General features: G+C 38.6%; 1 protein-coding gene across 1 annotated transcript in view; it reads left to right on the forward strand.

Annotated features, from left to right (window-relative positions):
- Window positions 1-6,548: 6,548 nt before the first annotated feature.
- Window positions 6,549-26,163, forward strand: part of LOC149829688 (actin-interacting protein 1-2-like) — a 48,711-nt gene continuing 29,096 nt past the window's right edge. Inside the window, exons 1-3 of the mRNA XM_090015251.1 lie at window positions 6,549-6,592; window positions 15,528-15,689; window positions 19,765-19,948. Of these exons, the coding sequence (XP_089871377.1) occupies window positions 6,549-6,592; window positions 15,528-15,689; window positions 19,765-19,948 (390 nt within the window). The remainder of the gene's footprint in view (window positions 6,593-15,527; window positions 15,690-19,764; window positions 19,949-26,163) is intronic.

Genomic DNA, 26,163 nt, shown 5'->3' on the forward strand with positions numbered 1-26,163 from the left:
TAAACCTTTATACTAAATTTAAAGCTTTGATTTCGTTGGACCTAGATTTTGGATCTGAATTTGGATCCAAGATCCAAATCCATATTCAATATTCATATGGATCTTGAATTGAATCAGATCCTAATTAATATAGGTCTTCGACTGAGTCTAGATCTATATTAACTTGGATCATGCGGATCGGATCTAGTCTGATCCAACCCGAACCCGATCCTATCGAGATGGGCACTTTTTAAAAAAATGTAATTTTTGGGTGAACTATAGTTCGAATTCAGGAAAATAAAATATCATTGAATTCAATATTTCAAGGTGCATCCAATGATGTATAACTTGAATTTTGCCTCCGATTTTCACATGAATTTAACTCAAATTTTGCTTAAATTTTACTTGATTTTAAAGGTAAAAAATAAAAGTTTTTATCATATCTTGTTTAGCTCGTTCAGGTCTTGTCAATGAGACTTGAGCCAAACCCAAACTCAATTGACACCACCTAAAATTGAGGATTTATCAATTTTTCTGCAACACAACCAAAATCTTTGAATTTGACTGTGTAAAAACACACGATATTACATCCCTACCTTCTTAAAAGAATTTCATTCACAAAATTAGAACGTACTGAATAGGTGTGGGTAGTGCTCACGCATATCGACCTTGGGCTCCCAAGTGCACTCGTCCAATCTGTGATGTTGCCAACACACCTTCACGAATAGAATCGTCCTACTGTGCAGTGTCCTCTCCTGGCGATCCACAATTTTCATCAGCTTCTCCTATGTCATCAAGTCAGGTTGTACATCAACCGCCTCATAGTGGATCACATGTGAGGGGTCAGTCACATACTTCTTCAAGATCGAGACGTGAAAGACATTATGAATCTAAGAAAACTAAGGGAGAAGTGTCACACGGTATGCGGTCTACCCAACACTCTCAAGGATCTCTAAGGGTCCAACATATTGAGGACTCAACTTCCCCTTCTTCCCGAACCGGAAGACACTCTTCGTGGGCGAGATCTGTACAAACACGTGGTCACCCATGGCAAAGTTGAGCTTCCTACGCCGGTGATTGGCATAGCTCTTCTGCCTGCTTTGTGCTGCGACCAACCTCTGTCGGATCAACCGTACCTGGTCTAAGTAGTGCTTGATGGCCTCCGGTGACTCCACTGCTCTCACTCCAACCTTATTTCAGCACACTGGGGATCTACATGGTCTGCCATACAGAGCTTCGTATGAGGCCATACCAATGCTGGCAGGGTAACTATTGTTATATGAAAACTCTACAAGCTTTACAGCCTATCTCACTCTCCTGCCCAATCTAACGCGCATGCTCTAAGCATATCCTCTAGTGTTTGTATCATGCGCTTTGTCTGACCATCAGTTTGTGGGTGAAAAGTCGTGTTGAACTTCAATGTGGCACCAAGGGCCTTCTACAACTGGTGCCAAAAATGAGACATAAAATGAGGGTATCGATCTGACATGATCGAATGTGGCACCCCGTGAAGCCAGACTATCTCATCCACATAGAGGTCTGCTAGACTCTCCAAGCTTTGACTGATCCTGATCGGTAGAAAGTGGGCACTCTTCGTTAACATGTTCACTATCACCTAGATGGCATCGTGTTGACAATGGGTCCACGACAACCCTATGATGAAGTCCATTAAGTTGTCATCCCACTTTCACTCTGGAATGTTTAATGACTGAGGAAGTCCACCAGGTCTCTAATGCTTGATCTTCACCTACTGGTAGGTAGACACCGAGACACAAACTCTGCTACGTCCTGCTTTATCTTGTTCCACCAATACATCCGTTGGAGGTCTATGAACATCTTAGTAGAACTTGGGTGAACAAAATACCTCGACCGGTATGCCTCACTCATCAGCTCCTTCTGCAGTGCCTTTGGAACCCACCATTTGTCTTTGAACATGATGGTTTCATCCTCCTCACGACAAAACTATGCATCATGCTTCTGGGCACTCATGCACAACCTCTCAAACTCTAGATCGATTGACTGAAGCTCCTCAATGTGGTCTATAATCTTAGGTTACGCCTGCATCCCCGCATAAAGGATGCATCCAGAATCATCTGCAAATGGTTGTCATCTCACAAACTCTTTGATCATATCCCAAATATGCCCTATTAAGCTAAGTATCATGACTAAAGCCTTCTGCTAAGCGTGTCTGCCACTACATTTGCCTTACCAGGGTGGTAGGTGATGGAGAACTTGTAGTCCTTCAGGAACTCCAAACACTTGTGTTGCCTCAAATTAAAATCACATTGTGTGAATATGTACTTGAGGCTCTTATGATCAGAGAGGACCTCAAACTATTTCGCATACATGTAGTGACACAAGATCTTCAGTGCAAAGACAATTGCCGCTAACTCCAAGTCATACGTGGGGTAATTCTTCTCATGCACCTTTAGTTGTCGAGAAGCGTACGCGATCACCTTTTTGTGCTGCATCAAGACACAGTCCAGTCCGGTCCCTGAAGCATCATTGTACACAATGAATCTACCTGTCCCAAAAGGTAAAGTTAATATTGGGGCCGTGGTCAACCTCCTCTTCAGCTTCTGAAAGCTCTCCTCACATCGAGGTGACCAAACCAACTTTATCTTCTTCTATAAAAGTCGAGTCATTGGAGCCGCTATACGAGAGAAGTTCTCAATGAATTGACAGTAGTAGCTCACCAATCCCAAGAAACTCTTGATCTCTAAAATTGTCTTCGATTGCTTCCAAGACAACATTGCCTCCACCTTGGCTGGATCGACCTCAATGCCCTTCTTAGAGATCACGTGGCTGAGAAACATCACCCTGTGGAGCCAAAACTCACACTTCAAGAACTTAACATAAAGTTGATGTTCTCTCAGTGTCTGCAACACAATCCACAGATGCTGTCAGTGCTCCTCCACGCTCTCAGAGTAGATAAGAATGCCATCGGTGAATATAATGACAAAAGAATCCAACCATAAACTGAAGACCCGATTCATCAGGTCCATGAATGTTGCAGGGGCATTGGTAAGTCTAAAAGACATCACCAAAAACTTATAGTCCCCGTATCTGGACCTGAATGTGGTCTTTAGAACATCCTCTGCCCTGATTCACAACTGATGGTACCCGAAACAAAGATCTATCTTACAGAACCAGCTCCTTCTTCAACTCAACCAGCTCTGCAAGTGCCATGTGATACGGTATTCAGGAAACTGGTGTCATGCCAGGCATTAGCTCGATTGAGAACTTGATCTTCCTGTGAGGTAGCAAACCTGACAAGTCCTCGGGAAAGACGTTCAAAAACTCATGAACCGCGTCCAACTGCTCCAAATGTGTCACCTAACTGTCTGTCGCAGACACACTGGCCAAGAACACCATACAACCTTGCTTATGGTACTTGGAGATCTTCAATGTCGAGACAATCTTCACCTCGCTCGTTCATCAAATCGCCTAAAACACCAATACAGACAAATCAGGGCGCTCTAACGGAACCTCATTTCTCCAACACTAAAGAGTAGCATTGTATTTAGACAACCAGTCTATACCCAAAATGACATCATAGAAAGTCATGTTCAGTATGATCAGGTCAGCAAACAACTCATGCCCCTCGATGATCACTCAGACTGTAGGAAAATATTTCTCGCAAGAAGAAGATGTACCCATCGGAGACATCACGTAAAAAGCCTTCTCGAGGCTAGATGTAACAAGATCAAGCAAACTCGCAAAGGAGGAGGATATAAAGAATGGGTAGCACCCAAATCAAACATCACACGAGCATAGTGTTCAAAGACTACGAAAATACCTTCGAGCAGGTCATTTTGATTACCCTGTGTGGCAGTTGTTGCAGCGTACACTCTCATGTTGGTCCTCTGTTGCGCCTATTGTTGAGGCCTATGTTGCTACTATTGTTGTCCTCCATGAGTCGTTGGCTTGTTCGGACAATAGATAACGATATGTTCGGGCTGTTGGCACTAGTAGCAGACTCCCTTAAAGAGTGAACAAGAGCCCTAATGATGACTCTTGTTGCACCTTTGACACATGAACAAAGTCTTCCCCTATTGCTTCCTCTGTTGGGGTCGACCCTTCTGATGCCCTTGTTGTGTCCTCTGCCTCTTTACCTTACCCCCTGCCACCCACAGGTGGGTTCTTCCTCGCTTCGCCACTGGTGATGCCCTAGTTACCCCCCACTCTTCTGTGATTCATCCTTGAACCTCTTCCACTCCTCATTCAAGATGGATGCAGACTTGATCACATCACTGAATATAGTAGGACAACTCGTCATCACACGAACCTGGAGTCCGTCTTTCAGCCCACGAACATACTTCGTTGCCCTTGCCTTATCATTAGTAAAAAGGTTCAAGTAGTAGCGCTCCAAACTCCTGAATTTGGTGGTATAGATCACCAAACTCATGTTCCCCTGAACAAACCCAAAAAAATATTGCTACATACGTTCTCGTGCATAAGCAGGGAACTAAGCATCTAAGAAATTCTCATTGAAAGTCACTCAAGGAATTACCTCCACTCTGTCGTATTTCACTCATCACAGGGTGTCCCACAATTTCTTGGCATCACCCTTCAATTGGAACATGCCAAAATTAGTCTGCCTATCCTCAGGCACAGGCAGGATACAAAACGCCATTTTAGTCTCCTCAACCCAACTCTCAGCTGCCTCTGGGTCGGCCTTCACTGAGAAGGTTGGAGATTCAACCTAAGAAACTTCTTGAACATCACCACGGTGGGGTTTGGAGTGACCTCGGCAAGATAGACACACATGATCTGTTGCGCCACCTGTGCCTGGACGTATGTGGTCACTATCGTTGTCAAGGTGTTCAGGGCATTCAACATGAAGTCCCTTTGCTCCTGTCAATCAGCGGGAGCACCAGAAGTCAAAGCTCGGGAGCGGGTATACATCTAAAACATGAAAAATAGTTAAAAAATTTGCACCCTTATCAAACCTACCCCCTTAGGATTGATCCCCTCAACAATCATAATTGCATATTGACATCAAATTCCTAATTCACATAAAAAGGAATTAAATTAAGCCATTCTCACAGTCTATCATATGAAATTTAAATAAATTGATATTAGTAAAAAAAAATACCAGGTAGCCCTTACTAGTGATGGAGACTGCTCTAGAATACAAGTCATGACTTTCTGATAAAATTTGGACATGGCTTGATTATCAAAAGAAAATTATGGTACACAAAAATGATTAAAATATAATATTTTATGGTCGACTCTGATACCAAACCTGTAGCGACCTCAACTCATCCCTATTGAAAAGTAATTTTTTTTTAAAGCAATCAAAGGGACTCTTTTAGAGACCTCACTATTTGGTAACTACCATATATAACTAAAATTTGGAATTAATTAATTAATTAATAATTAATAAATATCTAGAAAATTTCATAGAGTGCCTTATCCATCTTGGAGTCTTTTTAACCTTAAATTTCCTTAAATTAAACCTTTATACCGAATTGAAAGCTTTAATTTTGTTGGACCTAGATTTTAGATCTGGGTCCAGATCCAAGATGCAAATTCATATCCAATATTTATATGGATCTTGAACTGGATCAGATCCTAATTAATATGGGTTTTGGATTGAGTTCAGATCCATATTAACTTGGATCATACAGATTGGATTCAGTTTGATCCAATCTGGACCCGGTCCCATCGAGACAGACCCTTTTTTAAAAAATATGATTTTCGAGCAGACCATAGCCTGAGTTCAGAAAAATAAAATATAGTTGAATTCAACATTTTGAGGTACATCTAATGATGTATAACTTGAATTTAACCTAAATTTTGCTCAAATTTTGCTTGATTTTAAAGGTCAAAAATAAAAGTTTTTATCATATCTTGTTTGGCTCATTTAGGTCTTATCAATGACCCATGGGTCAAACCCAAACTCAATTGACGCTACCTAAAATCGAGGATTTATCGATTTTTTTATGGCACTTAGCCAAAACCTCAAATATCTCTAAATTTAATACACGATATTACAAGATCTCGGCACTCAAGCACACCCTCATAATTGTTAGGGAAAAGTAATATGTTTGACTCTATATAATTAGGGGTGTCAACGGGTTGGGTTTACTTCGACCAAACCCTATAGGGTTCGGGTTTGGTGACAAAAAAGAATACCCGATTAAGACTCATGTCCCGACTTGAAGAACCGATTAATATATGGACCCGAGTATAGTTTGTGAAATTTTATACCAGACCCAAGCTTGACTCAAGCTTTGATTAAGACCATAAATTTTCAATGTAAAAATGATAAAAAATTATTATTTTATCAGGTATGATCTGGGTCTGGTTCATGTAGTTCTTATTGGATCTAGGTATGATTTATCTTATAGTAGGCTCGATTAGACCTGGGTCTAGACCCGGTATCCTACCCAAAAATATGATCCAAGTTTGGTTCCACCTAGGTCGAACCAAAGCCGACCTATTGACACCCTTACATACAATGTCGTAAGTTTAAAGTAAAAACAACCACGATCTAACATTAATGTAAAAGGCTGACATGATTCCTGAATGAGTAGATGCATCATTACGAAGGGCAATATAAGATGGGGAAAGCATTTGACCCTCTAATTGGAACTCACAGGAGAAGGTTGGTTTGAGCAAATGTATTCAACATGGTCGAATTCGTAAGAATGAACACTTAGATCATATTTTTTTATGTAAAAATATTATTTTTTGAAGGTTGAAAGTTTGGTACATTGTAGGCCGTTGATTTTTTAACCCTGAAAAAATCTCACATGCATGTTATAATAACATGTTTCAAAGGTCCTTTTCTACTAAACTAAACATGTAGATCGTGTCAAATGTGCAAAAAATAATAAAAATATTACAGTTTTTCACTGAGGGGTTCCTTACCCACGAGGGGTAGCAAATATTGTCCCATAAAACGGTCCTGTTTTTTTTGTGAGCAAACTTTCTTGGATGACATCCAATCACTAAAGTGTCATAGTGAGTTTCCACTTTCTCAGTAGGATAGAGTGTGCGCTTAATTGTTGGGTAGTTCTGGGGTAGGACCTTGTCTCTGTGTGCTGGAACAGGTCGCTAAGTACAAATTTCACCACTGTGCGCTCAAAAAGTGACTATTTAGAAAATATTTAAAAAATTTTAATGTTTAATTCTTTAGGATAATGACGGCATCTATTTTACAATTTAACAATATTTTAATCTAAACTTTATTTTTTAATGACAAGAAAACCCGTATCGAAGACCAGGTCGCTTAATGGGCTCGGCCCACTGCGATATAAGACCCTCAAAGATTAAGACACAACCACCCTATTTTGTGGATTCTGATCGGGTGCAATCACATGGCACAAAATTTATGCATTATGCACTTGACTGCCCTCCATCAGGCCCTGGGCCCCACAACTGACAGGCTGTCCTCAAGATGGAGGGTGATCAGGTGCTTAATGTTGGTGCAATTATATTGTATCTGATATTTTCATTGTTTTTATGTCCCCCGTACACCTGACGCCCGAACCGGATAAGCAATTCAAATCTTGTGCAGGCCCCTGTCAATTCCTCTGAGTTTCGATCTCGCGACCCTATCGTTGAAGTAAACTTTTCAGTTCAAACTTGATAACTGACAAAATCAATATGCTTCCCAGAAAGTGAATCAACTCACCATGTCATCCAGCCATTAGAATAATTTGGCAATCAAATACTTAAATTGTAAACCATTTTAGATCTCGAATAATTTGGCAATCAAGTACTTAAATTGTAAACCATTTTAGATCTCTCTCTCTCTCTCTCTCTCTTGTAGGGGAGCAATTCTCGTGGTCAAATATGAGGTCTCGCCCTTGCTTGCGGATACTTGATCGCGTTTTTCTCTCCCCAGAACTATTTCACGCAGTTCCGGATGTCACTGCTTGTCTGCTGCCACGGACCATGTCCGATCATGGGCAAATGACTGTTTCGTGGGGCGCAGGCTTCAAGGCATGTCGTAGGTTCTTCTTTGAGGAATGGTGGCTTCGGGTGCCAGACTTTCAGCAGTTGGTAGGTCAATCGTGGGCGCAACCTGCTACGGGATCTTGGGTGGCCATCCGCATCCATGTTAAGCTTCTTCGTCTTCGGAAACGTATTAAGGAATGGCTAAGTTTTAATAACCTGAACAAGTTTAGGTTCATCGGCCAGTGGGAAGCTGAGCTCTCCGATTTGGCCCAACGTCAGGTCGATCTTGTTGGTGTACCGAAGGGTCAAGTGCTTCAATTGCAGGAGCGTATCGTCGTACTCTCTACTCTCGTTGCAGAATGGAGAGCACGAGATGAGCTTAGATGGAAGTTGAGGGCTAGAGTTGCATGGTTGGCTAATAGCGATGATAATACACATTTTTTTCATATGAACGCATCAAATAAATACAGTAAGAACTGTATACTCTCGATCGAGATCGATGGATGCCAGTTTGGTCCGCACAATTGCCTACCAGCTATTACTTCTTATTTCTCCAGGTTGTATTCGGCCGACTTAGGCGTCAGGGGGGTCATCGGCGATATGGGCTATAAGCAGTTGGCGGCAAACCAATTTGTTTCTTTGCAGGTTAGATTCACTGAAGTGGAGATTTCGAATGCTATTAGCGAACTATCGGGATGGAAGGCACCAGGCCTTAATGGTTTTCACATTGACTTCTTTAAAGCATTTTGGTCAACTGTAAAAACTGACCTGCTCCACTTGTTCGATGAATTCTATCGTAATGCGAGGCTGCCTAAACCATATCATGTGGCAGTCATCTCTTTGATTTCTAAGAGGCAAGGGGCATCAGACATATCCAACTTTAGGCCGATTTCGGTGATGGGTGCTCTGTATCGCATTATATCTAAGGTGTTGGCTAATCGGTTGCGCGCTGTCATTGATCAACTTGTTTTGTCCGAACCAGGGTGCTTTTATTCCAGGTCGAAGTTTGCAAGGATCCTTTATTTGTGCAACTGAGCTTCTTCACTCTTTACAGTCGACTGGATCACCGCACTTCATGCTAAAATTGGATTTTCACAAGACTTATGACAGAATGGCATGGGATTTTCTGATTGAATCTCTAACAAATATGGGGCTTGGCAGCCGATTTATAGCATGGGTTAAGGAGTTGGTCACAAAATCCGTATCATCAGTTTGCATCAATGGAATGAGAGGGGAAGAATTCAAGTTGGCTAGAGGTGTACGACAGGGTTGTCCTCTAGCACCTATCATTTTTAATATCGCGGTAAATGGTTTACCTATTCTCATGAAAAGGGCAGAAGAAACAGGCTTCTTGGAATCCTTGGGCATTCCTGGTTTTGTTTGTCACACAATTCAATATGCAGACGATACTTTAATATTTGGACATGCGAATGTTAATCAAATGTCTAGGTTGTACTTCATTATTAAAGTCTTTGCTGCAATTTCAGACCTTTGCCTGAACGAGAGTAAGTGCGCTCTGGTCTTACTCAATGCTGACCCTCTTCTCCAATCGGCTGCTGCAAGGATCTTCAACTGCCCAATATCCGACTTCCTGTCAATTTCTTGGGTCCATCGTTGCACTCTCTACAATCAGCGGGAACTTCTACTTGGATGTCTACCATAGAGCGGGTGCAAGGAAGATTGCAGGCTTGGAAGGCTCAATATTTATCTTTTGCGGGACAAGTGATGCTCATTCGCCATGTTTTAGCCCGATTACCAGAGTTTCGAATGAGCATGTCTATTATACCGACGATAGTAGAGCAGACGATCAATCGTTTGCTTTCGCACTTCCTTTGGTCTGGGAATGTGTCGCACAAAAAGTACCTGCTTGTTTCTTGTCAACAGATCGTGCTTCCGAGGCACCAAGGTGGCTTAGAGATTCCAACTATGAGAAAGAGGAGCATCGTTTTAGTCTTGAAGTGGGCTTGGGAAGCTTCCATATCTCAATCTTCTTGGGCTATGATTGTTAGGCAAAAATATGGTAGTCTACATGAATCCCTTCTTTCCACGCCCAGTTCAGTGTGTCATTCGTCCCTCTGGCTAGAGTGGCGGAAGACACTTCGATCCTTCAGTGGCAGAGATTTTAGGCCTGTCCATGGCATGACATGGCTTCACTGGGCCATGGCGAGCGGAGATAGGTTCTCCATTAAGCAAGTTTACCATTCCTTGTTGCCATCCGGGATGAACTGGTTTCCCAGTGATTGTATGTGGGGTAAGGGGCCAGCTCCAAGGGCAAAAGCTTTGGCGTGACTTGTGGCTCTGGATCGTGTTCAAACCCAAATTAATGTCAGGAAACGGGGGATTCAATTTCCAAGCATGTGTGTTCTTTACGAGAAGGTTGTAGAGGACACGACTCACCTATTTTGGCTCTGCCCGGTCATTCTAGACTTATTTTTTTAAACTTGGGGTGCGCCACTTGTTTAAACTCGTCCGTGCTCCGTTATTTGGGACCTCTTGCTTGGTCCCAGGATTGTACGACACAAAAAAAATGGAGATTACTGTGGCGGGTTTGGTTGCTTTCAGCATGGTGGGTCATATGGACTGAAAGAAACGACATCTTCTTCAGGGGCATCAAATTCGATTTCGGAAGGCTTCGACAACGGGTCATGTCTGATGTGTATCTGGCTCTTAAATTACATAGTAGGGGGGAGGGGCTGATCGGCTTGTACTCTGAACTATGTACAATCACCATCTAGATTGTGGCTGTTTTGCTCTTATGTTTCTCTTTTGTCTCTCCCATCCAATATTCTGTTGGATGTATTTTGGTAATGTTGAATGGTGAATGTTCTCTCTCTCTCTCTCTTGTACATGCGCTACAGAGTTTGTAACCCAAACTGAAACTACAACACCACACGTATATTTGTGCGGATGCATAAACATGAAATTTTGCCCATCCAAATGGATGGGTTTCATAGATTTAGGCGATGTTTGGAAACTAGTTGTCAGAAGTAGCCAGAGTGGGAATACCAACACCAGAATTGTTGGTGATGGATGGAGTTGTAAGAAATGATGCAAGTGAGATGGTATTTGACACGTCCGATTCCACATTTTACATCCCACTTACATGAGGTGGTAGTTACCAAATACTACACCAGATCTCACACAGGTAACTGCTTCAACAACCTTCCTAATGTTCTTTCAGTATTATTTCCAACTTTTTAGTTGCATTCCAAACAGATGCACATGTGGAAGTGGTAAATCTCCCGTAAAATCAAAGTGGGCGATAAAGTAGTCGGAAGTCATAGGAAAAAAGGTTTCATTTCAAAAAAATTGCCTAGACCGGATATGTCTTATTTGCGAAATGGGACACCAGTTGATATGGCATTCAATCCATTAAGAGTACCTTCACGAACGAATGTGGGACAAATATTTGAATGCTCACTCGAGTTAGCGGGAGACCTGTTGGGCAGATATTATAGAATAACACCCTTTGATGAGATGTATGTTGGGTTTCCCTCCTTTGTGGGATCCATTGGTTCGATGCACATTCAGTATCACTGCAGAATTTCAAGCACGATGCTTGATCTTTTCGAAGATGATTTGGAGTATTTGCTGAATAGCGATTTGTAGAAGTCCTCTCAGCTAAATGACTATTCAACTGTTCAGAGTTTGAGGTTCAGCGAGTTGTCGATGACGATTTGTGGTGTGTGCCTTCAGTTGCATAGCGATTTGTGGTTAGCGTTATGTGTTTCAGTCGGATGACGATTTGTGGTTATCGTTGGATAGCGATTTGTGGTATCGCTGGATAGCGATTTGTGATAAGGCGCATCGTAAGTTATGCAAGATATTTAGTCTTCCGCATTTAATGTGAGTCTTGTCTTCTATTTAAGGGATGAATGAGAGAGCAAAAGCAATGGGAGAGAGCAAAAAAGGCAGAATATTAGGGAGAGAGTGTGAGAAACACTTTTAGGGCACCGAAAGGGTGCGAAGGAAAAAAAAAACAAGAAGTGTTGCGACACTTCTTTCAAGACAGCTTCGTCAAGCTAGTTCTTCAAATCATTCGTTCTTTGTTCCTCAGTGAGGCATATCCTCTTGTTCATTTCGTTACACCTTGTGTGTTTGTAAGGCTTATGCCTTTTGGCCACTTTGTAATCTTTGTTTGAAGATAGTGGAAGTTGTTGACCTATTGGTCGTCGTGGACATACCTCAGTTGAGAGGGAACCACGTAGATCGTTGTGCGCTATTTTTATTTTCGCAGCTAGTTTGTTTTGGTTTATTTTTCTACCACTATCATCATCGTATTGTTTTCATCAATTCACACTTGTGGGGAGACCCGGTACGTCCATTTTAACCCCAACATATGGTATCAGAGATTTGGTTAGTATATTTGTGTGTGAAGTCATGGAGAATAACATTGGGCGTATGATTAGTTTGATGGCACAAACTGGATGGCATAGAAAACTAAAATAGAAGACCTCTTGGGTTATAAAGATTTGGATGGACCCATAGACGGTGTGAGAGGCAAACAAGAAGAGATGAAAGATGTCGAATGAAAAAAACTAGACCGAAAGGCGATCAGTTTCATTCGACAATGGATAGATGATAGTGTCTTTCATCATGTATCCATAGAAACTTTGACGCATGGTCTTTGAACCAAACTAGAGAGCCTTTATGATAGAAAGGCAGCAGTGAATAAGGCCTTTCTATTTCGAAAGCTTGTGAACCTCAAGTATAAAGAGGGCGGCTCTATTGCAGAGCATTTGAATGAGATCAAAAGCATTGTAAATCAGTTGGCCACAATGAAAATCACTTTTGATGATGAGTTACAAACTTTGTTGCTCTTATTTCCCTTCCTGAGAGTTGGGAAACCTTGGTGGTCACAGTCAGTAACTCTGCACCTGATGGAATGGTAACGATGAGCCAAGTTACCAGCAGTCTATTGAATGAAGAGTCCAGGAGAAAGTCATTAGGTCCTTCTACCTCAAAGGCACTTGTGATTGAAAACAGGGGAGAAGCAGAAGTAAGAGCGGGGCTCTGCACTACCATTGCAAATCCAGAGGCCACTCACACTCGAGCTCAAAGAAAGACGTCGAGTATTATTATTGCCACAAGAAGGGGCATATGAAGCGACAGTGCAGGAAGCTCAAGCTTAAGGAGTAGAACAGAGAGAAGAGCTCAGAAGAAAAATAAGGTGCCACAGTCACAGATGGAGAGCTCATGGTTGTCTGTGATGGCACTAGCATAAATTTGATCGATCAGGAGACCGATTGGGTGATTGACTCTGGAGCTTCATTTCATGTTACCTCACGGGTTAATTTCTTCACTTCCTACTCGCAAGGTGATTTCGGTAATGTCTGAATGGGAAATGAAGATGTGTCAAAGATTGTTGGCATGGACGACATTTGCTTGGAAACAAGTGTAGGCTGTAAGTTGTTGCTGAAAAATGTGAGGCATGTACCAGACATCCGATTGAATCTGATCTCTGCTGGAAAGTTAGATGATGAGGGCTATAACAACACCTAAAGTGATGGAAGGTGGAAGCTAACCAAAGGCTCATTGGTGATAGCCAGAGGAACAAAGGCTCGTTCCCTTTACACTTTGTAAGCGAAGATCTGGAAGAGTGTTGTGAATGTTGTGGAGACTGGCTAGTCCACAAAATTATGGCATAGAAGGCTTGGGCATATGAGCAAGAAGGGGCTGCAAGTCGTAGTTAAGAAAGAGTTCCTGACAGGTGCAGCAGGTACATCTTTGGAACCTTGTGTTCATTGCTTCCATGGTAAACAAAATAGAGTTTCTTTCCATAGATGCATTGCATCTAGAAAATCTCATGTTCTAAATCTTGTACATTCTGATGTGTGTGGACCTTTAAAGGTCAAGACACTTGGTGGTGCATTGTACTTTATGACTTTCATTGATGATCACTCTAGAAAAGTCTGGGCTTATATACTGAGGACTAAAGACCAAGTTCTAGATGTATTCAAGCACTTTCAGACCATGGCTAAATAAGAAACTGGCAGGCAGTTGAAGTGTGTTCGCTCGGATAATGGTGGCAAATACATTGGGCCATTTAATCATTATTGCACCAATCATGGCATCAAGCATGAAAGAACTATAAGGATGACACCTCAACAGAATGGGGTTGCTGAGAGGATGAAGCACATCATTCTTAAGAGAGTCAGATGTTTGCTGTCACACTCTAAATTGCCAAGATCTTTCTGGGGTGAGACAATGAGGACAACAATTGATCTTATCAACTTGTCTCCTTTTATTCCCTTGAAGGGAGATGTTCCAGAGAAAGTTTGGATAGGAAAAGAACCTTTCTATGGACACTTAAGAGTGTTCGGCTGTAGAGCATTTATTCACATTCCGAAGGAAGAGAGGTCCAAGCTTGATCCAAAAGTCAAGCAATGCATATTCATTGGCTATGGAAATGAAGAATTTGGCTACAGACTGTATGACCCTATTGATAAAAAGGTGGTCAGAAGTCAAAATGTTGTCTTATTGGAAGATTAGACCATTGAAGACATTGGTGAGTCTGAGCCATCAGAGTCCAGTATAGGTGATCTTATTGATTTAGATCCCCTAGATGCGTCGACTGTTCATGATTTCGTGGAGGAGATTCCACCTCCTCGCAATGATGCAAAGGAAGGAAGTGTTGAGTCAGAAATTGAGGGGGAGCCAACACCCCAAGAGTCACTTCCTCAGACTCCGATAAGGAGATCCACTAGAGAAAAACAGTCATCCAGAAAATACTCATCAAATGAGTATGTGATGATTACAGATCAAGGTGAGCCAGAAACTTTTGAAGAAGTTTTGGAGGATGAAAACAAGTCTGAGTGGTTTAAGGCAATGAAAGAAGAAATGGATTCATTGCATGCGAATCACACCTTTGATCTGGTAAAGACAACTAAAGGGAAGAAGGTGTTAAAGAACAAATGGGTCTTCAAGTAGAAGACTGATGAAAACAACTCTCAACCTAGATACAAGGCACGTCTTGTTGTGAAAGGTTTTGCTCAGAAGAAAAGAGTTGACTTTGATGAGATCTTCTCACCACTTGTGAAGATGCCCTCCATCTGAACTGTGCTCGATATAGTTGCAAGCATGAATTTGAAAGTTGAGCAGCTTGATGTGAAGACTGCATTTCTATATGGTGACTTGGAAGAAGAAATTTATATGGACCAACCTGAGAGTTTCATTGACAAGGGTAAAAAGCACCTAGTTTGCAAGTTGAAGAAGAGCTTGTATGGATTGAAGCAAGACCAAGGCAGTGGATCTGTGCTAAAGGTAAATATGACATTTACTTAACCAAGAATATGTAGTTTTTTTATTATTTATAATTGAATCATTTGCACACAATTAAAAAATGACAAAGCAAGCATGCATAATGTTGCTAATTCCATTTTCTTTTGATACCTCAAAGAGTAAGGAAAGGGTGATTTTTTTGTCTTTCTATCATTGACATTCTGTTTATGATAGAGATAATATCTTTTTTTTTTCTAGCATTATTTACCATATGTGAAGTTTGATTGAGATTGCCTTGATATTTTACATTTAAATTTGTTTCGGTTGTATTTTGTGCTTTGCACAATTTATAGTTTAATCCATCTTTGTCATGGTGATCTCCTTCTCTTTGTTGTATTTTTTGTTTTTGTTTGTAGGTGGGATTCAGGATCAACTGTTGGTGAGTTTGACGGTCATTCAAGACGTGTCTTAAGTTGTGCATTCAAGCCTACAAGACCTTTTCGTATTGTTACATGTGGAGAAGATTACTTGGTGAATTTCTATGAAGGACCACCATTTAGGTTCAAACTGTCACAAAGGTTAGTCTTGTTTATGGTTTTAAGAGATTGATTTATACTATATTAGGTCAAGGATAGTGCAAATTTGCTAAAGGTTCAGCTGTTTTAACATAATTGTTTTGTATGAAGAATCCTTTGGTACATTGTCTTTCTTTTTTGGTAAAGGTATGAGGATCCAATGCAGGAACTGAAGCGTGACATGTTAGCCTGTCGAAGCAAATGAAATTCTAATAGCTATTCAGTATATGATGTGTTAGCTTTTAAGTAAATAATGACCATTCTCAAACTTTAGGAGTGCACTCTGGCTTGAAACATTACTATAACGTTTAACTTGCAATGGAATATAAAATCATGGTATAAATAAGTGTTCCTAGTATCTTCATGCTTGAATGACATTTTCCAAAAGCAATGCACATGATGTAAATAATATTTTCTCCAAATTGTAAGGAATTATGTGCTCTAGTGAGGGAGATGTATACCTGCCCTTTATCTGATGTGTAGTCTGTTTAAAACTAGTAAGAGAATTAACTAATAACATCCAAGGGGAATATATCAGGGTATTGAAGATAACATTTAAACTATTATTCCTAAAATGGCCAACACAGGTTTAAATTAACTGCACCGTCTAGGTAAATGTTTTAATATAATTGATCTTTGTTCTTGTAGGGACAGGACTACCACTTTTTCTACCAAAAATCTAAACAGATTTTTCAAGCCATAACTAGAGAGCTTTTCTGTCCTAGAGGATGGGCCCTGCTGGTTTCCAGATCACAGTTCATATCTTGATAATATTGCTTCAAAATACATTATAACTGCCAAGCCCCCTTCATGAGAGCGATATAGTTATGAATCTAGTCTGAGCACATCAGGAACACTTACTAATTTAGGTCTCTCTCCCTCTGTGTTTAAGGCTGGAAGGTTATAAAAATGGCAAAAAGCAGAAAATATGACAAGAACATGAGGGGCTTGGCAAACTTTCTTTTTCTTAACAGTTAACATAGGTTATGGATATATAAATGATAAAAGAGTAAGTTAACCGATAAGGGAAAAGGCTACTAACAAATGACGCTTCTCTAGAAAATCTAATTGCACATTCATAAAGGTTTAAGTTTCATATATACATATGGATTCATACAGTTTGAGGATTTGATTAACATATTTGTTAGATTTGAAATTAGATCAAACTAGATTAGCTTTCTATTCAAAGTAATTTAAACATGTATCTCTATTTGAATCTTTATGGCTATGGCCACATATGAGAAAAAATGGAAAGAATGGAGAATGGGGCATGCCAAGATTATGTCTTGGGTCATTAGTAGTCTTGATATCAAGAAGTGCTTGAGTCTAGCTAAATTTGAACATGCAAATAAATATTTGCATGAGACTATCTTAAGAAAATGTATTCTCTTAAATCTATGTCACATGGGTGCAGGTGCAGGGGCAGGGGTGCGACACTTTAAAAAAACTTGGGTGCGGGGATGCGGCAAAAAGTTGGACATAAATGACCCTGGGTGCATTGACTGCACCCAGGGTCAGGTTGATCGCATCGGGTGCGGGTGCGATGTGAGTGCGGCACCTAGTTGAAGAGTCCATGTGACATAGTCTTAAAGATATTACCCACATTTGCAACTTGTAAGACAAGGTACACACTATGATTCAAGGAGAAAAATGTATTAGAGAATATTTTAGTAAGTTGTTCGACCTTTGGAATGAGTTTGCTCTTCTTGAGTCACAAGGACATTATCCCAAAGACATAGAACTCCGTCAAAGACAAATTGATGTGAAACATTTCTATCAATTCATCAATGGTCTAAGACCGGAGTTTGAGTCTACTAAATCGGCTTTTCTTCATAAAGGAGAAGTTCTCTCTATTGAAGAGCTAAGTATAAAAGAAAATAGACTAAAAAAAAGACATTTAAAGATGATGATAATTCGGTCATAGCCGTGTCTAGGCTGAGAAACCATGTCCATGCTTACCAACTACTACATTATAACTATCACATTATAAGAGACCAAACAATGATAGCTATGGAAAGCAAGACAATGAGTTTGAAAAAAAAATAAATTATTTGCTATTATTGTCGTGAACCGGGGTATGTCAAGATATATTGTCCTAAACTAAAGATACCCTATGAGAAGAAGGTAGCCTCCGTTGCTCAAGAGTCAAGTGAATTCAAAGCTACACAAGAATCAACTATTGAGAGCATGTCCTTGACTCAAATTGTAGAAGCTCTTCAACCTCTATTCAAAGGAGCTTCACCAACCGAAGCTACGGTCTCTTCTGTTGGCATCTTTGATCCCAGTAAGTCTCTTTGGCTTCTTGGCTCATGTGCCTCATTTCATATGACACTAAATTGTGATATTTTATCTGGATGTCATAACTCAAGCGAGTCAAATGTTTTTTATTGTTGATAGAATATCTCTTGAGATAAAGGGAATAAGAAATTTTGAAAATATTTTAAAGAGATTTTTTATTCAAAAAATTAGATATATTCCCAAGTTAAGCCTAAATCTTTTATTTGTCTCTTAATTATGTGACCTTTGGTATAATGTTTCTTTCTCTTCTATTGGTTTATGAGTGCGGGATCGTCTCTCAGGGAAGCTGATTGGAGAAGGCTGTAAAGAAGGAGGTTTATACTACATAGATTTTTTGGAAATACCTAAGAATACTTTTTGTTATAATGTTTAAAAACTGAATTTTGGATTTTGGAGCTCCCTAACCAAAATCTTCTGAAATATTATCTGCATGAATGCAACCAAAACTGATTGGAGCTCCCATGTGGCAGGTCATGAATCCCCTTGTCATTTTGTGGTTGATGTATGCTTCAAAATTTCCCTTCATATCTTCATCTGGTCTGATACCATCTTCAGATTGATGGTAACATGATTATGTTCCTTTGATGTGTGAAAGAATATGTGGTGTGTGCGAACTGTGAAACAAGGTGAGAGAAATGAGTGAGTGAGGAGGAAGAAGAAGATATAGGAAAAGAGAGGAAGTGAGAAAAGACAAGGGAGAAAGAGAATAGGGGCTGGAATCGTGCCCTATCCCTCTCATATTGACCCTTATAAAGGTAATTTAAGTCAGTTTACAAAAATGCCCTTCATAACTATATCTTTTGACCTATTGGATCTTGAATACAAAAAAGGACTTCACTAGCCAATCAATTTTGACTCTCATGTAATGCTTCCTTATAACATATTGTACTTCAAAGGATAAACCAGAGTTGCCAGTTGGGGAAGCGATTCGGGTAGCGGAAGCGGGAAGTGAGGGGGAAGCGAAAAAAGGAAAAAACAAAAAAAGGAAAAAACAAAAAAAGGAAAAAAAGATACATTTTGGAAGCGCCACGTTTCGCGCCTCCGAAATACGCTTCGGAGAAGCATGCTTCCCCATGTCCTATGGTACTTCCGGTAACCCTGGGATAAACCTCTAAACTGGTCATCATGATGTATATGAACCCTTTATTTTTGTTACCTCATTAATTCACTGGTCTGCACTCCAGTTAGGCTAACCAAAACAGAAAAAGTGAAAAAGTGGAAAACTTCCCTTAAGTATCCACTAAACCTGCCATCTTCTGATCGATGCAATTGGATTGAGTGTTAGATGTCTTCATCCTTCTAAGATTTTAATTCATGGTAGCCTCTTGGTTCAAGATAGAACGCAGAAACATAACATTTATTCAAGTTTCCTTGCATTGCTTGTTTGGCCCATCAAATATTGTGCATTGGTGTGATTTGGCTACATTGTTTACAAGATGCCTTTCCCCATTAATTGTTGAAGCATACTCTTTATTTTGGAGCAACAGTCGTGTCCTTGATTTGCAGAGTCCAATGCAAAACTTCTGGAAAAATGTTCTAGGGTTCATATTAATTAACATCGAGTGCTTGGTATTTTTTCTTTTTTTTTTTCAAAATTTCTTGTAGGAGAAATGTAGTCATTATTTTAATTTTATGTCAATGATAAAAAACTCATTCATGACATTGTAGCAATGTAGGCTTGTGGCCATAATAAAATATAATGTGCTGAGGAAGATGTTCTTGATTGTGTCTTACCGAACAGAGGTAGTATGTAAAGGAAACATTATTGTTTGAAGTGCAGGGAACATTCCAACTTTGTCAATTGTGTAAGGTTTTCTCCTGATGGAAGCAAGTTTATCAGTGTAAGTTCAGATAAGAAAAGTATACTATATGATGGGAGGACAGGAGAAAAGATTGGGGAGCTATCTGCTGAAGGTCACAATGGTAGCATCTATGCTGTTAGTTGGAGTCGTGACAGTAAAGCGGTATTTATGATATTCCTATGCTATTTTCATTATTGATTAATAATTATACTTCCAGTGGTGGACTTAGGATGCAAATATCTACATTGAATGATATCTACTTTTTCCTTTTTCAGATTCTTAGATTGATAATATGAACATTTTAATTGGAACACAATTAAATTTAAATGTTACTTATATAATCAAATGCATGACTAATGGAGAGTTTTTCTTCTACTTTTTTGTTTTTTGGTTGATCGAAGAAGCACATTCATTTATCTGGTTTACCTATATTCTAACGGTCTCCAGCACCATACTGGTTCTGCTGGGGCTGTACTTGTCTGTATTACAGGTGTGAGTGGAAGTGTTAATCCAAAGTTTCATTGTGTGCTTTAGTCTGCTTTACTTTGGTATTGATAGAAATTCTTTCATATTTTCTGTGCAGTTGGATAAACCTGGTTGAGGTTATATTTGTCACAAAATGGCACGGATCCCAATACCCTCCATAATGGACTCCGAGGGTCAAAACATAATGCATTTGAACAAAAACATAAGAACTAAAATGAAACACAATAGAATGTGAGTAAATAACTTCATTAATAAAGAACAGTAAAAATACAAAAAAAATACATTTTAATCCTCATTACAATACACTAAAAAACACACAAGAAGCCTAAAACCATGGTTGCTAGTCGAGGAAGCGGGAACCGATATGTGAAGTGGAAGCGGGAAGCGTGGCAGTTTCAAAATTTTAGGAAGCGGGAAGCATGGGACGACTTAAAAGCGAATCAAGAATCGTCTCGAAAGCGAACCAGAAGCGAATCTGGAAGCGACCTAGGAAGCGAGGGGGAAGCGAAAAATAAAATAAAAATAAAAATACAAAAAAAGGGAGGAAATGCAGGGAAAGCGAAGGAGAAGCGTGCTTCCCATAAATGAGAAGTGTGTTTCCTATAAATGGGAAGCATGTTTCCCATAAAAGAGAAACGTGCTTCCCATAAATGGGAAATGCGCTTTTCAAAAAAATTGGCGCTTCTCAGTGCGTTTTGGAAGCGCGACGTTTTACGCTTCCGAAACATGCTTCCCCACTAGGCTAGGTGCTTCCAATAACTCTGCCTAAAACTACTCATCACTCCCTCACCTTACAAAGGCACCCACCCACCCATATTTATAGAGAAAAGAAGGAAGAAGAGAGAGATTAAAGGAGAGAAAAAGGGAGACCACACTAACCATTGGACCATAAGTCAAACAACTAGTCCAAGTCAACCAAAGTTGACTTAACTTTAAAGTATATATATCAGAGTTACCGAAAGCACCTAGCCTAGTGGAAGCACGAAATGTTGTGCTTCCGAAACGCGTTGGGAAGCGCCATTTTTTTTGAGAAGCGTGCTTTTCCGTTGCTTACCCCGCGCTTCTCCTACGCTTCCTCCCTTTTTTCATTTTTTTTTATTTTTATTTTTTCGCTTCCCCCTCGCTTCGTAGGTCGCTTCCGATTCGCTTCCTAGGTCGCTTCCAAGATGATTCTTGATTCGCTTTTAAGTAGTCTCACGTTTCTCGCTTCCTAAAATTTTGAAAGTGCCACGCTTCCTGCTCCTGCTTCCTCGACTGGCAACCATGATATATGTTAACGCCCCCGCTCAAACTTACATTGACTCACTATAAGTTTGCAATTACAAAAGGAATCCCATTACACAAGATATCGACATGTTCTTCTATAATACAAATTCTTGAAGGAACTTCTAGATCTTCCTTGATATGCTCGAAAGGTCTCTAGAATCATCAATAATGCCAATATTTTAAAGAGTGCAAAAGGAGCAATCCAACTAAAAATAACTATATATATATATATATATATAGAGAGAGAGAGAGAGAGAGAGAGTAATGGGTACGTGCTAAATAAAATATGCTAGATGAAACATGCTAAATGAGTTTTTCAGGGTTTTTTTGTTTTATTTTAAAATTCTAATCGTACAAATGTGATCTATGTACTTGATTTTATAGGGTTCAACTCTTTAAGTGTTCTATTCTGACACATGAGCGGGTTTTTATAACGTTTAAAAAATCACCATTCCAAAATCTTTGTTAATTTTTAGGCTCCAAATATCATTTTTTTCATCGAAAACACATGATCCAAGTGTGGATTCCTCGTAAATTGACCATGCCCAACACATTTATGGGTCAGAACTGCAAAAAAAAAAACCACACCAAAAGAGCAGAAAAACCCATTTAGCACATTTCATTCGCATATTTCATTTCGTACACACCCATCTCTCTGTCTCTCTCTCTCTCTCTCTCTCTCTCTCTATATATATATATATATATATATAAATGACCAAACATGCCAAAAATACAATACATATTTAATAAGACATTTTAATAATTTTCAAAATCTTTTAATAGTAAGAAAATTTTTCAACATCAATTTTGAAAGTCATTAAATTTTTATACACAATATTCATTGAGAGTCTCACCTCAATAGATAATTTTACGAAATCATAGTTCTTGATTTATAAGAGAACACAATTGCATATTATCAAAAGAAGAGATGCATGCATAAAATATCTCAAAGATAAACGTATAAATCATTCATCACTTTAAACATTCATGAAAACATGCATTATTGAAAGTCAATACACACATCTATCTCGAAAAGCACATTAATGCATGAAATATGAATTTTCAAACCACATCAATACCATGAATAAATAACTCACAAAAGAGTTTAACCCACACAAAAAATATTCATAAAGCAGGGTTTTTCAAAACAAGTAGCCATATTAAATGTACAACAGAAATAATGGGGAAGTTCAAAATCCCACGTACAAATCATAACAAGAGATATTTTGTAATAATGACAAATATTAATAACAATTTAAATCTCAACAATAGAAACAATATCTATAAATACACTCAAAATATTGCATCCTATGCAACCAAGGCATATCATGATGTAAATCACCCAAGATAACTAATCATGGAACACATTTAAAATATCTTTAAGCATGCAATTAAAACATATTCAATGCAAAATGCATGAAGAATTTTCAATAACCATTTCCCAGACAAGGGTAAATGAGTGATTTTTTTTTAGAAATTTTGTGGAGAGATTTGAAAATCCCACAAATATCAAGAAATGATATTTTGCAAACCTTCACAATAGTTCGACCACCATAAGCAATTTACCTCGCTTGACCTTCAAACCTCAAAATTCAAGTGTAATAGCTGCTAGAACAAGAGATCAATGACAATGCCACTTATGAGCTTAACAAACACACAAAAAGTGTGAACATCTCATCTATATAAAATAACACTTAAATAAGAGACAAACCTCAATGTTTCAGCTACTAGAAAAAGAGCATAATACAAACACACAAAAAGTATGAATAACCAATGGGTGCACCTAACTCATTGCAAACAAATCTTTCTTGTCTACGTAAAATGACACTTAAATAAGAGACAAACCTCAATATTCAAGTGCATCAGCTACTAGAATAAGAGTATAATACAAACACACAAAATGTGAATAACCAATGGGTGCATATAACTCACCACAAAAATATCTTTTAAATAAGAGACATAATAGGAGAAGACACGAAGTAAGAGAGCTTGTAATAAAAACAAACTAATGTCATCAAGAAGGATAAATGTATCAATTTTAACAATCTTTCAAACACCATATTTTCAAAATAGATAACCATCACAGATAAACATAATTATAAGTATTCATAATAACATTGTCCAAATAAACAAATGAGTGATATAACACACTCATAGAACTAGAGATCAAACAACCGTCAATTAGAGCCAAACTATAAGGCGACAATCTATACTGATAAGAAAACCAAGGTGCACACAACTCACCCCAACAAGCATCTCTTGTTCAACAAAAGCAACATGGATGTAGATACCAATCAAACCCAAGACAAGTGACAACACATCACTCATAACCTTTGGGAATCTAGACTAGTAAGATGACATGAGGTGCACACATAACTCACCTCAACGGCTAACTCTGACCCAACAACAAGGCCAAAAATAAATGGCGCATCCTAGAAAAATCTATGATGGACAAAAAACAATGCCAAAAGAAGGCAAAAAATACTCACGGAAATTGATTTTCAAATAAGTGAGTTCATATATAAAAGTACCGATTTGAAAAAACAAAGTTTTAAATCAAATCCAATAAAGGTAGATGAAGACTTAGAATGAATATAGTTCAATCATATGCACAACAATATGTCAATTGATGCAATCACTTCCAACACAAGATGTCTCATGACAAATTTTACAAACTTTGACAAGCAAATAATGGACAAGAATCATGCCCAATATAAATAATCTACATAGATGTGATGAAATTATGATGTTAGAGTATCTTTCAAAAGATAATGGAATCATGAATCCACCAATCAAGAAACAAGTGCACTAAGGCACATCATATACAAAAGATCCAATGAATCTCAATAAAAAGACAAAAGTATATGATTTTATTAAAGAAAAGCTTCTAAGAAGCTAGATCTAAATCATTAGTCTACTATTAGACAATTGATGACAAACATATAGAGATTCACAAAGAGCTATATAACTATCAACAACCATGAACTCATATATATCATACAAAGAATTTTATCACAATGTAACAAATATAAAATCTTTAAGAAACATGCAATGAAGTATCAATGCACAAGAAAGAAACCACTAAGGGTTACAAAAGTGCACAAACACTCAAGTCACTAAGCTACCAAAAAGCACATAAAACTACTAAGGGCTAAGCAACAATCATACAAGAGTCTTTTAAAAAATATAAGTTTTATTCATAAAATGCTCAAGAAGCATACACAAGAACCCACTAAAAAATATAATGCATAATAGAGAAATTAAAATATGCATTCGAGTTCATGATGACAAATCATGCTTATGCCATCCAATAATAATCACAAAGGCTACATAATTAAAATCATGCATGGTCACATAGTTAGAATCACCAAAGAAACATCACTATATATTAAAAATCCCAAAGATAATCTATGTAAATACATACATTAAGAGACACAAAAAAAAATGTAAAAAATTAATATTTTGCAAAACATGAAACACATAAGATTTTAAGAAACCACATATTTTTGCAAAATATAATTTTTTCAATATACATATCCATAATCTAAAAAATATATTAAAAGACAATAATTTCTATTGAGAATGTAGGGTACGGGTCTGGTTCTAGACCCAAAATGATTCTTTTGTATTGTATTTACATGGTTGGTGTTATCGGGTCTGGGTTGACAGACCCGATCCAACTTGTATCATATATATTACATTGAATATAGGGCACAACCTCTCATTGAGAATCATGCCAGTCATTGCTGCCTCTTCTTCTTGCAAATCCCTTTCTCTTCTGCTGTGGATGAAGATCTGGTCAAAGGTGCGTGACTTCTAACATGGTATCAGAGCAGGCTGATGTGATCATCGCAAAATTTTTCCTCTCGTAATATTCTCTCTCTTCCTTCTCTTTTCCTTTCTAATCCCTTATTTTCCTCCTTTTTGAAGGGAGAAAGATAAAAAAACGGAAAGAAAGAGAGAAGAGAAAAGAAAGAAGAGAAGAGGAACTCTTTTGCGGGTCTCACTTGACCTTAATTTTGAAAAATATTTTGAAATAACTCGCCTCTGTTTTTGAAATATTTGCGGGAAAATTGGGAGACGGGATCCGCTCATCGGTACGAGGTTCGACCGTTCCTGGCGCCTTTACCAGGGGTAATCGAACCAAGGGTCGAATCAATGCCTTTTGCTTTGCTAAAAAATTATCTAAGTATTTATCCTAAGTCTAAAATGCACAATGAATCATGCTTGTGCAAATGCAAAGATGTATGCTTTTTTTAGAAAATGTTTTGAAGAATTCCCAAGTGAATCCAATAAAGTGAAGAAATGTTTTTTAACTTAGAACTTAAGATTAAAGTTCTAAGTTTTTAGAATAATCAAGAGCTTGGGAAAATAAATTTGGAATTTGGAAATTGATCTTGAAGTCTTGAAATAAAAAGAGAATGAAGGAAATTTTCAAAGTCATAAATGGACTTTGAATTTAGAAGTTTTGAACTTGGATGAATGTTTGGAATGGAATTGAATTCAACTTTTGAAGTTTTGATTTTAGAAGGAAATGTGGGAAATCTAAAGGAATCGAGGAATGGGATTTGTAACAGTTGGAACTTCAAGATGAAATCCGAATCCAAGTTCTGGATTCTGAATAG

The sequence above is a fragment of the Nuphar pumila genome, chromosome 8 (assembly GCF_984573655.1).
Source record: "Nuphar pumila chromosome 8, dmNupPumi1.hap1.1, whole genome shotgun sequence".
NCBI lineage: Eukaryota > Viridiplantae > Streptophyta > Magnoliopsida > Nymphaeales > Nymphaeaceae > Nuphar > Nuphar pumila.